We start from the raw sequence: 15072 nt of genomic DNA, 5'->3' as shown, positions 1-15072 counted from the left end.
TAATTACCCATAATGTTGTATAAATGTAGACTAAAATATGTATTTATATAATTTAAAGCTATATACAAATATAAAGGTTGTTCATGTTATATAAAATAATATAAGACCCAGGTATTAAATGTAGGCTTTACACATTCATTGTCACATTGTGCAAAGATCTGGGTAGCAAAATAGTTTTTCTTTTAATAGTCTGTTATGAAATGACCAGTGCTTGAAGTGGAAGAAAAAAATGCATGTACTCAGTGTTAGTATTAAACTGAATTTGAGAAATAAAGCATACTCTGAGACTGTTTTTGTTTGCAACATATGTTTGTTACAAAAAAATTAAACAACTTGGGTTTTATACTTTTAAAAATAACCCTGGGAGAAACCAGACTCTCTGTTGGAGCCAGTTTCCCTCTGACTAACATCAGGACTATAATGACAATATTACTTCTCTATAGTGCAAGTCATGGTTTAAAATGATTAAACTAAGTAAGTGTTAAGGGACCGTGTTTAAACATAGATTTTGTGTGAATACAACATAACATTGCATTATTTTTATTTAAGAAATACATCTACAGTATATCACAAGATCTTGTTGCAACAAGTGCCATGTTGCTGGATCTTGGCTTTAAAAAAAAAAAAAGAAGAAAAAAAGTTTTTTTCTGTTCTGTCTATATTAAAAAGACATCAAATTGAGTCCTACATTTTTCTGGATCCATTTTTGTTTTTATTAGAAGCTTAGTTGAATAGTTTGTTAGTTGATTACATAATTGCATTTAAATAATTAAACATTTCAATTAATAATTAACAAACAATTTTTATGTTTACATATGTGTTATTGCTGATCACCTAAGAATCAGGAGCCATTTAAATTTGACTCCACTTCCTGTGGTTACTCTGCTAGGGCACTTGTGTGAACTTGAGAAGAATCGACTTCATACTTCCACTACAAATCACATTTTCTTGCTGTGCTTACCGTCCAGATATTACTAAGAAGTGTGTCAGATAGCTGTCTGGTGTACCTGATGCTAAACCAACCTAATTATACAGGACTTTTTTAAGGAATAGTTGAAGTGAAGATTCTGCCCTTATGAACCAAACCTGTATGACTTCCTTACCTGGAGTACTTAATGTGATGTTAGAGAAAAGATTGCATGGAAAAAGATGCAGCAAAGTGAATGGTACTGAGACTACCTGCCTAACATCTTTTGGGTTCCTCAGAAGAAAGAAAGGTTTTAAAAAAAAAACATCAGGGTGAGGAAATGATGACAGAATTTTCATTTTTGGGTGAACCATCCCTTTAAGACCAACTAGTCAATTTCACAAACATTGTCTCATAAATTAATGCTTGTCAATTTGAGGGCAAGATGGACTTGTGCCTTTTGTTTTGTTGTTTACCAGATCTCATTCTTACAGGACCAATGTGACATCATCGATAAACACACACAATCTGGGCTGGACCTGGTGGAGAAATATGTGAAGTTTGTAAAGGAGCGCACAGAGATTGAACAAAATTATGCAAAGCAACTACGGTAAGTGATTTCAGTATAGCCTTTCCAGTTAGTTTGTGTGCTTTTGCCGGAGTGTGTACTGTATGCGTGCACTTGAGCAGGCCTGCAGTTTGTGCATCTATGCAAAGCTGTGGCTGATTGTGAAATATAGGGGTCTCATGACCAGTTTGGGGCAGAACTGAACATGTTGTACCTCAGAGCGTCAGCCTTGGCCTCAACCCAGAGGATACGCATATCTTCGCCTGCTCCACTTTTCTTTGGCTCATTCATGACTAGGCCTTGATGATCGCTTTGTTCTCGTGCTCCTCTGTGAATGTTTGGCCACTCTGCCATAATGTGCTACATTTCACCCACTAGACAGAAAGAGAGTGGAGAGAGGAAGTGGGAGCAGACCAGCAGATGACCGTTGTGATGTGGATGGATAAAGTGAAAGTGTTGAGTTCAGTACTCGCATCAATCTCTACTTTACTTCTCTTGTGCAGAATGGAAACCAAAATCATAAAGTTTGGTTTTATTTAGTCACATTTTATTAACTTCAGTGTTGCCATTTCAAACTATAAAAATTCCTACTTCCATTTATGTTGTGACAAAATGTGACCAAAAGTCTTATAGTTTAGCATATTTAAAGTAGCTGCCCTTTTTTCATACATAGGCACAGTGTGTCTACAAAACTAGTATTTGAGCATTCGCTTTAAGAACAAAATATTTTTAAGTCGTCAAGATTTTGACTGGCTCTTTGTCCAAATATCTTGATATACAATGGTGTTCCTCTGCTTCTATTTTATATTTTTCTAATATATTGCTTTTTTTTTTTCATTAAGAATTATATTATCAGCATAACAGTTCGAGTGAAAATGGGATTTTGAATATTTCAGAATTTCTTTGTATTAGGTATGGCCCACTTTTCCTTGAATGATGGCATGCATTCGAGCTGACATAGACTCAAGTTTGTGCTGAATTTGATCCAGTATCCCATTAGACCTTTCTCTTCCATCAGAACATATCCAAGTATCAGAGTCAACATCAACAACTTGCTATGTCAATTATCTTCCAGCCCAAGCGGCAGCATGGGAATAGCAGAATGCAGGAGATGAAGTGACAATAAAAATAATCAGAGTTTAGTGAATAATCTTAGTTGCGTACTGTGTCTCAATGCTCAGTCTGACTTCGCCTGAGCAGGCCAAACTCAACAAGTGTTATTAAACCAAGCAGAGACAATGGGAAAACTACTGCTTAACAACATCATCCAGTGGCATTGAAGACCTTGAAATAGAGATGACTCTTTGTCTCTGACTTGTAAAGACAAAACAGTACATAAGATTAAACAGAAAAAAGAGTAGAGTCACATGGGGTAACCTCCTCATGGCCACTATAATGTGGTTCTCGCTATCAGTGGGGCGTGTGGTGAGTTGTGCGTGGATGCCGCGAAGAACAGCGTGAAGCCTCCACACGTGCTATGTCTCCACAGTAACGCACTCAACAAGCCACGTTATAAGATGCATGGATTGACTGTCTCAGACATGGAGGCAACTGATATTCATCCTCCGCCACTCGGATTGAGGTGAGTCACTACGCCACCATGAGGACTTAAGAGCACATTGAGTATTTAGCATTCCAAATTGGGGAGAAAAGGGCAGGGGGAAAAACATCAGTGAAAATGATGAAGCTATAACAATATGGAAAACATTTATAAACAAAATGACATATTTTAAATAGGGCCTATAAACCCAACACCTCATACATTTTATATATATATATATAAAAAATCATTAAATGTATTGTAAATATAAACATACCTCTGAAGACCTATTCAGACAGGATTCGTTTTCCAGACATATATAATTATTACTGCAGAGGTCTGTTAGTACTTTTCCACCGAAACTGCGATGGTTCTCGTGCCGAGCCTGTGCTCCGCTGGTTCACGGCCAGAGCAATCTGAGTGCTGATTGGCCACGAAACTGTTTACTGTCTACGCGGTAGTTTCACGTAACTACCTCAAACATAAAGAAACATGGTGTGTCACCGTGTGTTTGTATACAGCTTTTACTCTTGCTTTTGAGGACGTATTTAAACATACGGATTAATGCAATCCATCATTAATACATTGCTCAACAAGATTGTCAGAGATGACATCTATGCTAAAGATGACAGTTAATGGAATTACATTACATTGTGTGAAATATGGCTTGCTAAATTCTGCAAACTTTTACAAGTGGAATCATTATTAACAATGGTATAGCAGATGTTGTATTTGATTTTTGCCATAGCATGTAAAATTATTAATTGAGAATCCCATCGTTTTACTTAACAGACAGCCGTGATCTTCCAAACTTAGTGAGTAGCTGGTCAAATATCCCCTTACAGAACAAAAGCTAAAAAAGTTGGCAAATATAATAACTTACTGAGATCAGCGGCAGAGGACACCGGCGATTCACTGTTTATCACGAGCATTACTGGCTGAATGCAATGCCCCAGTTAGTAAGTAGATTGGTCGGTGTCCAAGTCCAAATAATTGTTGCTCCGTCCACTGTCACTTTTGCTTATGTCCTTCTTATGGTCCCTGTGTTTTTCAATTTGTTTAATTGTTCAATTGAATGCGACATGTATCATTTTGTGCTGTATCTTCATTCTCTTAGAGTATTTTTTCCTTTTGCAATCTCTCTAGTTTATCTCTGATCCTCGTTGTTGTTATAGAGCAAAGAAGTACACTTTGCTGCAGATAGTAGCTACTCTTGTTGTTTGGGAAACTTTACCATGGTGACAAAACATCTCGCTCTCCATCCCCTGACAAAATCGGTTCCTATGAAGAGACCAGCAAGCTTTTGGGGCTGGTGTCAAACCAGGTTTTCGGCCCTGGAATGGCCTTTTCTGCAGTGGAAATGCGCGAAACAGTTCGAGAATTCGCACTAGCCAGGTACCCGAACCATGTTCTGGAAAAGGGCTACGTAATGTTTACCGTCCATTCGCACAGGATAGGCAATGTCTGTAAAAATCACAGAGATGGGCATAACTACTGCATATACACACAACTGCTACACGTATCTGACCTTTTAGAAAGTGTATAGGCCTACTGTGCTGATTAATAATCCAGGAAATATTAAACATGATCATATAAGCCTACTGAATCTGGGATTTATTGCAAGAAGAAATTCATCTTACATTATTAAAAATATATGCAATCCGTAAAAACATTTTTTTATAGGTCACTCCGGAATATATGGTCCAAAACACAGCACTCAATTTCCCGCACTCACTCTTCTTGAATCTTAAAAAAATATGTGCTTGTTTACAATTGTGCCTTTCTCGTTTACATGGGTAAATAAACACACGACAATATAAAGTGCTTGAGAAAAACCTGGATCAGTTCAAACACAACAGTCAGCATTTCTTTTTACATTATATTGAGAACTTTACATAACCTTTACCTTTAATTGTCCATGTTGTAGTTTATATCATTTTAATGCAGACACCTTATAAATAAATTGCAGGTTTAATGGCCTTGAAACCATAATACAGAACCATACAATTGAAGATGGATTGTGGATAAAAAAACGATACAGCCTATGGAAAATATATTGTAGCGTAAAGTGATTGCAGTTTATCTTGCACAATCCATGCACATGTTCCTATGCCACTTCTAAAATACTCTGATGTCTGTGGTTTCGGAAAGAATAAATATTCTGCATGCAATATCTCATGCAAATGCGCCACAGCCATCTGCTTCAGACGGGCTGGTGGAGTTATCTCTCTTCAGCATGACATATAATGCAACCTTTTGCCATTTGAAACAGTTGAGGCAGTTGATCTGTCAGGCAATGTTTTTAGTAATCAAATCTTATTTATGTTTCTTCTAGGAATTTAACCAAGAAATACAGCCCTAAACGAGGCAGCAAAGAAGAGCAGGAATGCAGGTAATTTCAAAAGCTGTATGCTGTGTGTTTGTTTGTTTTTTTGTTTTGTTTTTTTTAAAGCTGTGATCTGAGGGTTGTCCCCTAAATATAATTAAAATATGTGTATTGTAAATAATATAATGATACATTCTTAAAATAATTGTTTAAGAAATAAAATAATACAAATGCAAATGGGGCAACAACAAAAACACCCTTGGTGTCCCCATCAAAAATTGCTCTTGAGAATTGTTATGTTTATTGTCCCCCCCAACATTTTGATGAAATTTTCGCCCCTGGCTGTGATGACAAGTGAACTATCCAACCTGAACAATATGATATTAGAGAAGAAGTCTGTGAAATCCCCAGTCTCTTCAATCAGAGTAGCAATACCTGTGGGGCTGTTGCTGATTCCAAACAAAAGCATGTGAGCTCAGCAAACAGGAGCATAGACTGCAAATGACTCCTTATAGTCTCCCTCTGGATAGCAAAACTAATGAAGTCACTCATGGAAATGAGACTCTGTTTGAACAAGACAGGATTAAAGACAACATGAGGCGACATTTGCAACACATTGAGCTTTTCTAATGTGGTGTATTTACATGTGAAAATTTCCAGTGGGCAATAATGTTGGGCGGAACTTTATTTTATCCATCAGGATTTGATTAGATTGTGAAAAATGGCTATGATATTTATTAATTAATATGAATTAGTTAATTAAGTTGGTTTCAAAAAGATATTTTGTTTCATAAGTGGATTAGGTTCTATTTTAATTGAAGATTGTTTTATTTATTTTATTAAATGTTTTTGGAATTATGTACATTTGTGGATGTTACAAAGAAATGCCAGGTATATTTATTAAGAAAGAAAATGTATGCAGGTGGTTGATAAAGAACATGATAAAATTCACAAGTTAAAGGATTAGTTCACCCAAAAATAAAAATTCTCATAATTTACTCCCACTCGTGCCATCCCAGATGTGAATGAATTTCTTTCTTCAGCAGAACACAAATGAAAAGCTTTTTTGAAGAATATTTCAGCTCTGTAGGTCCATAAAATGCAAGTTAATAGGTGCAAAATTTTTAAGGCTTAATTAATGTCTTCTGAAGGGAAATGCTTGGTTTGTGTGTATGAAATAGATCAATATTTAAAACTTAAAAATTAAATATTCATGAGGGTCTAGGACAAGCGTTGTCAAGTTCACGCAAGAACTGATCCGTGAAATACGAATGAATTCGGAAGAGCAGTGTTGTTTACTACAGAGAAGCATAGATAGTCATACATAGATGCCTCATTCGGCTGGTTTGGATCTGCCAACTGCGGCGGCATCTTGGAACAGTCAACAAGGAGAGCTGTTTGAATCAGTTTGATTGTGAGTGAGTGGAGGAGATGCCTGTAGAAGAAAGAAAGTCATATACATCTGGGATGGCACGAGGGTGAGTGATGAGAGAATTTTCATTTTTGGGTGAACCCTTTAAGCACAATCTGCTGCATTTGTAGCATAATACAATTTTTGAGTCGTCCCTCCTTTTAAAAAAAAAAGAAGAAAAAAAAAAAAAAAGCAGCAGAAATCTGGGTTACAGTGAGACGATTACAAGAGTAATCGTAAGTGAATGGGGTCAATCCATAAACTTTCAAAAATACAGACACAAGACATAAACAATATGCATGTTAACATGATTTTAGTGTGAAAAATAATTTACTAAACTTTTCTGTGTAAAGTTATAGCCAGTTTAACATGTACATATGTAATGTCAACATACCCCCAAAACCCTAAAACGACTGTAAAAATTATAAGCTTCACATTTCTGCCTTAAAACCCTCTAAAATTGGCCTCATTCATTTACATTGTAAGTGCCTCACTGTAACCTTTATTTTTTTATTTTGAATAAAAAGGAGGGACGAGTTGAAAATAATTTTTGTGGTATGCCACAAATGGTTTCGATTGAGCTTAACTTGTACTGAACCTGGAACATTCCTTAAAGATGTTTTTAACAACCTTTTTAATTTTGTATCTCATTTAAATTGGCCTGTGGTGTGACATTATTGTTTTTATTCCATATAGTCTCTCAATTAATATAAAGACATAAAACTGCATGTTATACAAGAACTATAAAATTGAAAGCACATATTTTCTGTGCCACTAGTCACTGGAATTGCAAAAATGATGACTGTTGAAAACAGATTTCCTGAACACATACCCATCCGCTATTGGTCGAGCAAATAGTTGGGCCTGCCACAAACTCACGCCATTGGTTGAGCCAGTGTTGCTGTGTCAGGCTGGTTGTGATGATTAACCAAACAGCAATGTTTTGAAACTGCCACAGTGATGCGAACTATGAATGGCTTACTTTGTATTTTTAGTTTTTTGCTTGCTTATAGTTGCCTCTGCATATTAAGCTATAATAAGAGGAAGTATTTTAATTACATTTTATTAAATTACATTTAATTACATCACATTACAAATAGTTTTACATGGAGCATAGTATGTCACAATGCAGGACACTGTCAAGCCAATTACTCTTGTGTCTGTTGTCTCGCATTATATATCATATTTTCTTTAGGTGGTCTAATCACCAGGCCTTCCTGGACATCCTGAATGAGATGAATGACTATGCAGGCCAGAGGGAGCTAATTGCTGAGAACATGATGATCAACATCTGCATTGAGCTCACCAAGTACCTGCAGGAACTCAAACAGGAGCGCAAGATGGTGAGAGAACGAGAGTCGGACTAGGAAACTGGGCCAGGCTTAAAATAAAGCATGCAGTGGGACAGAGGGCTGGGGAGGAAAGAGAGAAGGACACAGAAAGGGGGATTGTGGGTGTGAAGGAGAAACGCTGGAGAGCATGTGACTCTGTGTATGTTTATAAAGAAATATTGGGAGAGTCTCTTTGGGAGGAAGTCTGTTTTTGACTTGTGCCACACTGTGGAATGCTTTGGGTTGAGCCCACTGCTGTTTATCTTCACGAACAACAGTAGATGCTCCTCTTATAACCTCAGCTGTCTCTTTTGTTTATCAGTCTGCATTGATGGGACACTGTTTTATTTGTAGTGCTCTCTAATGGTGTGTTCACATACAACATGAAGGAAATTTTCACCTCGCATAGCTCGTGCGCATTTGACCGCTGGATTATAAATTTGTGTTTAAGCTTGCATCCGCGCGAGTTACGCGAACCCACAAGTATTCCCCCTTCTCTTCCAGAAAAGGATAGGAGGAGGGGCTTGAGGGGCTTCTACGACTTGGTTCATAGTAAAGTACAACCAATAGCTGGAATTAAGTAGACACTCATATTTTCAGAACTTACCAGGTAGTCCAACTTCCTCACTCACTTTCCTCCAAGCGATTTGTCTTTTTGTCTTTTTTTCATTCGGTCTCTGTACATGTATGACGTTATACAATTCCGGGTGCCCACACACCGCTGCTACAATTTTTTTTCATCCATTTTTCTAGATTTCTTCTGCTACTACGTCAGTACATCAGTGACATCCGGACAATCTCAATGCTGATAGGCTTTCGCGACAACGCAGCATGCAAATTTCTCCGCGAATGAAGCGATTTCACGTGTTGCTCAACATTATTGCCCACTGGAAATTTTCACTTGTAAATGCACCACATTAGAAATGCTCAATGTGTTGCAAATGTTGCCTCATGTTGTCTTTAATCCAAACTGTATACATTTTTAATTCAAACAGTGTCTCATCTGCCTAGCCGAATTTACATCTATTCTGTAATCGCACCATGTGAAACGCTCGCTTCGCTTTGTATGTGAATGCATCGTAAGGCAAATATCACTTTACTATTATTCCTATTGCTCTGAATAAACCCCTAACTCTAAATATTAAACTTAAGCACATGTAAACATGCTCATTGTCTGTTACTGATCTCTTCCCCCCACTTCTCTCTCTCTCTCTCTTGTGAATATGCAGAATCTTTCAGAAGCCAAAAAAGCACAGCAATCTCTGGAGGGCACCTACAAGCAGCTCGACAATGTAAGTCTCTTCCTGTTACAGGTCGCGATGGAGGCCCTGCTGTAGGTGGAATGTCCCAGTGTGTCTTTGCGCATGTCATTGAGCAGACAGATCAGACCACGCTTGATGAGTTTACATCCCTGTGATAGGCTTAAGTTACGTCTCTTTGTTATTTAATCGCTGACTAAGGAAAGAGTGCTCTTTTTGTCTGCATTGTCTCGGGTCAGAGCAGGTTTGTGTGCGGGCTTGTTTGGGGGATTTATGGTGATTGTTTACTGATTGTTTCTGTGACTATGGTGTTGAGTCAGTTGAGGGTGAGGAGTGTAAACAGAGAGATGCATTATAATATTCTCTTAAAGGTACCACAGCCAAAATATTTCAGCTGTTTACAATGAGCAGATGTGTTCGACAGTCACCTTTCAAATCAAATTTGATCCTATTTAATTTATTACATTTGCATAGGAATGTCTTATGGATGCACCGATATAGATATTTGTGAAGATACCAGGGCCGGAGTGGCTAATATGGAGAATTCCCGGTGGACTGCTCAATAGTTGGGCCGGCAGGTCCACACGATGATTAAGAACCTTTCAGTCATTTGTTGCATAACAGTTGCCAACCATTCATATCATCTGACATGCAAGGGATCAGAATTGCATAGTATAGTGGACACAGCCTCTACTGTATTTTGTCGTCTCACACCTAAAAAAAATGAGAGAGTGGGCTGTGAGACACAAAACATTGGCTGTTGCACAGACACTTCACTTGACTGCGGGGGAAGGATCACTTCTAGAAGGATAGAAGGATCTATTAGCTGAACGGACGAATGTGCTTCAGGTTGCAGATCAACACAAGTTCAACACTGACTGTAGTCTCAATCAGTTTATCTTTGAAATTCTCATTCATTGCAGTGCAGAATGATAGTAACAATATTATTTATAGTCACAAAATAAAAGAATACTTAAAGTAAATCAATACAGATGCAACTGCATGACGCAACACAGTACAAAAATAAGGGGACTGCTCTCAAAAGATTTAACTCCACTAATCTTTAATATTGTATTATGCACTCAAGCCTGATCTTCTTAAAGAGACAAACCATATCATCGGTATCCATGACATTTACATTCCTGGTAAATGAAAAGTACAGATTTGTTACTTGTATTGTTTTTTTTACTGTTGTTGGAATTTTTTTTAATGGCATGTAAAAATGTACAGACAAACACTCAACCTTCAGTACATTTCTTGAGCATTTCATTGATGCACATACTTTCACTAGATCTTTCATGGATCTTCAGTTTAAGTTCTATAGGGATATTATTTGCCGTCAATCAGCTGTCCATCGTGTCCGGTGAAGACATCCTGTGAAGACATCCAAATTTCTGTCTATGGCAAGAGTTTGCCGGTGAGGAATCTGTTTTGCTTTTAGGTTTTGTTTTGATAGTGTCTTTGTAATGCAGTTTAGGACTGCCTCTGCTGTGAAACCATTCTTAAAGTTGTGAGTACAGGATTAGTTTGGGTAGTTGGTGGTCGTCTAGCCGGATGACATGACCTGTCCATCACAGATTTCGCTGGGCAAGAAGTTCATATATGCTTGGTAAAGTTGCACGCTCAAGGATGGAGTTGTTTGGTATGTGTTGCCACCAATTGATGTTAATTATCTGCCGGAGCTGCCTGATCATGAAAGCATTTAGCTTGTGAGCAGTAGCTCACAACAGTCCAGTATTCGGCCCCATAGAGAAGTGTTGCGATCACAATGGCTCGATATACTGTACATTTTGTTCTCAGGGTGAGGTGTCTGTTCTGCCAGACCATGTCCTTTAGTCTTCCAAAGGCTGCTGAGGCTTTTGATTTCTGTAATTCCAGCTCTGCGTCCATTTTGTTGTCACAGCTGACAGTGGAGCAGAGGTACCTAAATTGGTGCACCTGCATGAGGTCTTCATCTATCTGTATTTGGCTGCCCATATCCTTGGAGCCAGGAGGTGCTTGGTACATCATCTCCATCTTCTTGATATTGATCTTCAGACCGAAAGCTCTGGCTGACCTTGTGAAACGAAAGATGATGTCTTGTGCATCTCTGAGTATGGGCTACAAAGGCTGTATTGTCAGTGAACTTGTACTTCTAAAAACACTTGACATTAAAATGCTCTTAGTTTTACAACAGATGTAATGAAGTCTTATGTCAGAAGGCTAAAAATGACTTGCCGACAATTTATTTATGATCAAGCCCAAACAAAATCTTTGGAATGGATTTAAACTTGTGTTAAATGTGTTAAACAGAGCTGTGAGTGCTATACTCTTTTAAAAAATTTTAACATGCAAGGGACAGAGGACGTTTAGAAAAATTTGCTATCAAATTCTGTTGAAATCTGCAGAGCTTTTTGTTTGCAGGCACAGATTTTATGAGTACCTAGTTATTACATATAACTGATATTATAATCTATACTGTTTTGCCCTTTTTTCATTGTTCACACTAAAGTTCCAATGTATAATGTTCAGTGTTTGCAAACATTGCAAAGAATAACAATATACTAGTCAATTTGAATAATAATAATAAAATCTGCTTGCAATAATTATTGGCTTGTCAGTGCTAATAATTAATTAGACTGATGCTGATAATACATACAAATGCTAATATTGCAGAAACTGATATAGCCATCATTACATTGTATGTTCCTACCCAAACATTTTTATTTTCATAATCTTTTGTTAAAATGTAATAACGTTTTCAGCCTCTGTGAAGGCTTTCCTTCTGTGGGGAAACAATTATATTAACTAATAGAATCAAGAATCGCCTAGAAATACATTGTAATGCGGGAAGTTAAATGTGTTTCTAATGTTTCTACATTTTATGTTATCTTTCATTTCAAAAAGTAAAAACATTGTGTAAGTGACCAAAAGGGTTATTTTCTATTCATGTGGTGACCGTTATTGTTGTGGTAGAGTAAAAAGCGGTTCGAGAGGGAATGGAGAGAAGCAGAGAAGGCTGCACAATATGCAGAGAAAACCGATCAGGATCTCAATGCCACCAAAGCCGATGTGGAGAAGGTATGAATATGCTTTGTAATATTTCCCAAATGTTGCCACACCCTTGCATGCTGGACATCCTCAAAACATGCCGTCTCATTTTGATCATATCTAAATGCATTGTGTTTCCTTGTTCCTCGTTTTGTGCCAGTGTCTGATTTCACTAAACTGGTAAGTCTTTATCTGTATGTGTAACTGTAGGCCAAACAGCAGGCGCATATGCGCACGCATATAGCAGAGGAGTGTAAGAACGACTACGCTGCCCAACTGCAGAAGTACAACAAGGAACAGAATCAATTCTACTTCACAGAAATGCCCCTTATTTTCAACGTAAGCAGCAAGTCTCAATATGTCTTCTCAGTTTACACTTTTCTATGTGAAGTATCTCATGCAGTCTTTTGTGAGTCCATACAGTTATCTATATCAGTGTTTCTAAATGCTGGTCGTGAAGAACCCTAGCACTGCTTATTTTAAATATTTCCATTTTATGACGCACCAATTTCACCCCCCCCAAAACATTAGTAATTTAATAAAATATGATAATCCACCTTGTCTCTGTCCCTCTGTCTGAAACACTCTGTTTTAAGATATCTGGCCCTTTTAAGCCTTCAATGGAAACGCCCACTGTTCTGATTGGCTAACTTTTGAGCAGCCCCTCAAATTCAGCCATATTTGAAACTCCATTGGAAAAAGATTAACAAGCTTCACATTATAATTTATACAAATATATTTCAGGGTTAACACGTAATGCTCACCCAACAGATTTCTTCTGAATGTATCAAAATGTTCACTCAAGCACCGCTATTATCAAACAGTCATGACAATTGAAACATTCTTGAATGAAAGTGTTTACTCACGGCCTGGTAATGTTTGACTGCCTCATCTTTCAATAGCAGTTCTTTTGCAAAGATTGAATCATGTTGTGACTGGTTCACAACCAATCCACTCTGATACGAGCCCAAAAACCTACAATCCATGGTGATGTTGGGTGCTTCAACTGGCCAAATCAGAGACACTGGTCTTCACAGCAGCGACATCTAACATCTTCAGTGTTTGTTTACACACATAACGGCATGTGTTTCTCCCAGTCAGTGGCAACAGCAGAATGAGATGTGTTTATAAAGTTGCACTTGTACCGCTGTTAAAACGCGGCGCACATTGCCGTAAACACATTAAAACAAACAAAGACGTCCGTATAGTGCATGATTACGAAAGATTAACAATTAAATATAGCACAGAAATGGTCCAGGAAGCCTTCAAAACAGCAAGACACAGTGCAGCTGAATGAAACCGAATGGAGGTCTCCTTTTTAGAGTTATAACTTGACATTGCATCTTTTAAAAGAGGCATGATATGCAGTATTAAGGGTCAAAGCCATTTCTACACCTAGTGTAGAATGTAAAAAAACATTTATATCCAGATAGACACATGATGGTGTCCCGTGTAAGTCCCTTTTGCTGTAGATGAATCACCCATAACAGGCCCATCTCTCTCTTCTTCACCTTCGAGACTTATTGTGAGCCCCAGTGGGCAGTGCCAAGGGTGCAATGACAAAGAATATGTGTTGATGTCTTGCTGAAAAGATTGTCATATTTGGTCCTTGTGATGTCAAGTTCTACATATTCCAAACAGGCCATTTCAACAGTCTGGTTTAAATAAATGCTGTTTTTCTATTAAGGAGGCATTTTTCTGTTCTGACACTTACAGTATATTTTATAGTACAATGACCTCTTGCATGTCAAAAGATCTAGGAAAATTGCATTCCTCATGTCAAAACCCTTTTAAGGTGCCTAAGAAGGCTGTCCTAATCCAGTTACCTTCATGGCCATTCAGATTAGGGCTGCAACTAATGATTATTTTGATAATTGATTAATGGAACGATTATTAGAACAGTTATTCTGCGATTATTGCAAAGATTAATCATTAGCTCTTAACCGATTAATCAGATTGTTCCCTGACTTAAAAGGTTGTATTAAACATGCTTACTAACAATAAAGAGGACAAAATCATCTTTTAAAAATACCTCTAAATGACATTCACTGAATTAAATGGGGGAAAAAAGAAACTTAAAAGTGTATTTTGTATATATGTGTATTTTTCTTCACTTGATTTTACTTCTGCGAGTGCAGTAAAGACAAAATATACTTGTATTCAAAATGTATTCTCTAGAAGCAAGTCTAAATATCTTATATGCTGCTTCTCAGGTGAATGCATATTTTTTATAAGGATTTTTAGATATTTTAAAATATTTGTATTTTTCATATCATATTCAACGTTCTCAGATAACTATTTATTCTTCTGCAGTTTAGCTACTAAAGAAAATGTACATCATTTTAAATTAGTTTCATATTTTTATTGGACAACAAGCTAAAACAAAAACGAGTCCAAACATATTTTGTTGCAGTGTTTAATGGGGTGAAGATTCTCACTTTTCTGTTCACTTCAATCCATCTTTAACTCCCAAAAAAACTAACTCACTCTCATTAATAAAGCTGCTTATTGCCAATTTTCTTGATGAAAAGAAATGTACAGTGACACATACATTATGATTCAATAAGTCACAAGCCATCACGTTATAATCTAGCTGCAGCAAGTGTGGACTCGAGGGACAGAGTGTGCATCAGCCGGGTGCAGTTTCAAACTCTCCCCCTTAGATCGGGACATTCGTGCAACTCATAGAAGAGGTGCTGA

General features: G+C 37.4%; 1 protein-coding gene across 3 annotated transcripts in view; it reads left to right on the top strand.

Annotated features, from left to right (window-relative positions):
- LOC127648034 (cdc42-interacting protein 4 homolog) overlaps positions 1-15072 on the top strand; it is a 61511-nt gene that overhangs the window by 28983 nt on the left and 17456 nt on the right. For 2 of the 3 annotated variants that reach the window (XM_052132608.1, XM_052132606.1), the window contains exons 2-7: positions 1387-1517; positions 5351-5407; positions 7948-8095; positions 9313-9375; positions 12298-12402; positions 12583-12711. In XM_052132608.1, coding sequence (XP_051988568.1) covers positions 1387-1517; positions 5351-5407; positions 7948-8095; positions 9313-9375; positions 12298-12402; positions 12583-12711 — 633 coding nt within the window. The remainder of the gene's footprint in view (positions 1-1386; positions 1518-5350; positions 5408-7947; positions 8096-9312; positions 9376-12297; positions 12403-12582; positions 12712-15072) is intronic. The other variant, XM_052132607.1, reaches the window with a different exon arrangement.

Source organism: Xyrauchen texanus, chromosome 8, assembly GCF_025860055.1.
Source record: "Xyrauchen texanus isolate HMW12.3.18 chromosome 8, RBS_HiC_50CHRs, whole genome shotgun sequence".
NCBI lineage: Eukaryota > Metazoa > Chordata > Actinopteri > Cypriniformes > Catostomidae > Xyrauchen > Xyrauchen texanus.
This window is presented reverse-complemented; position numbering and strand designations above follow the sequence as displayed.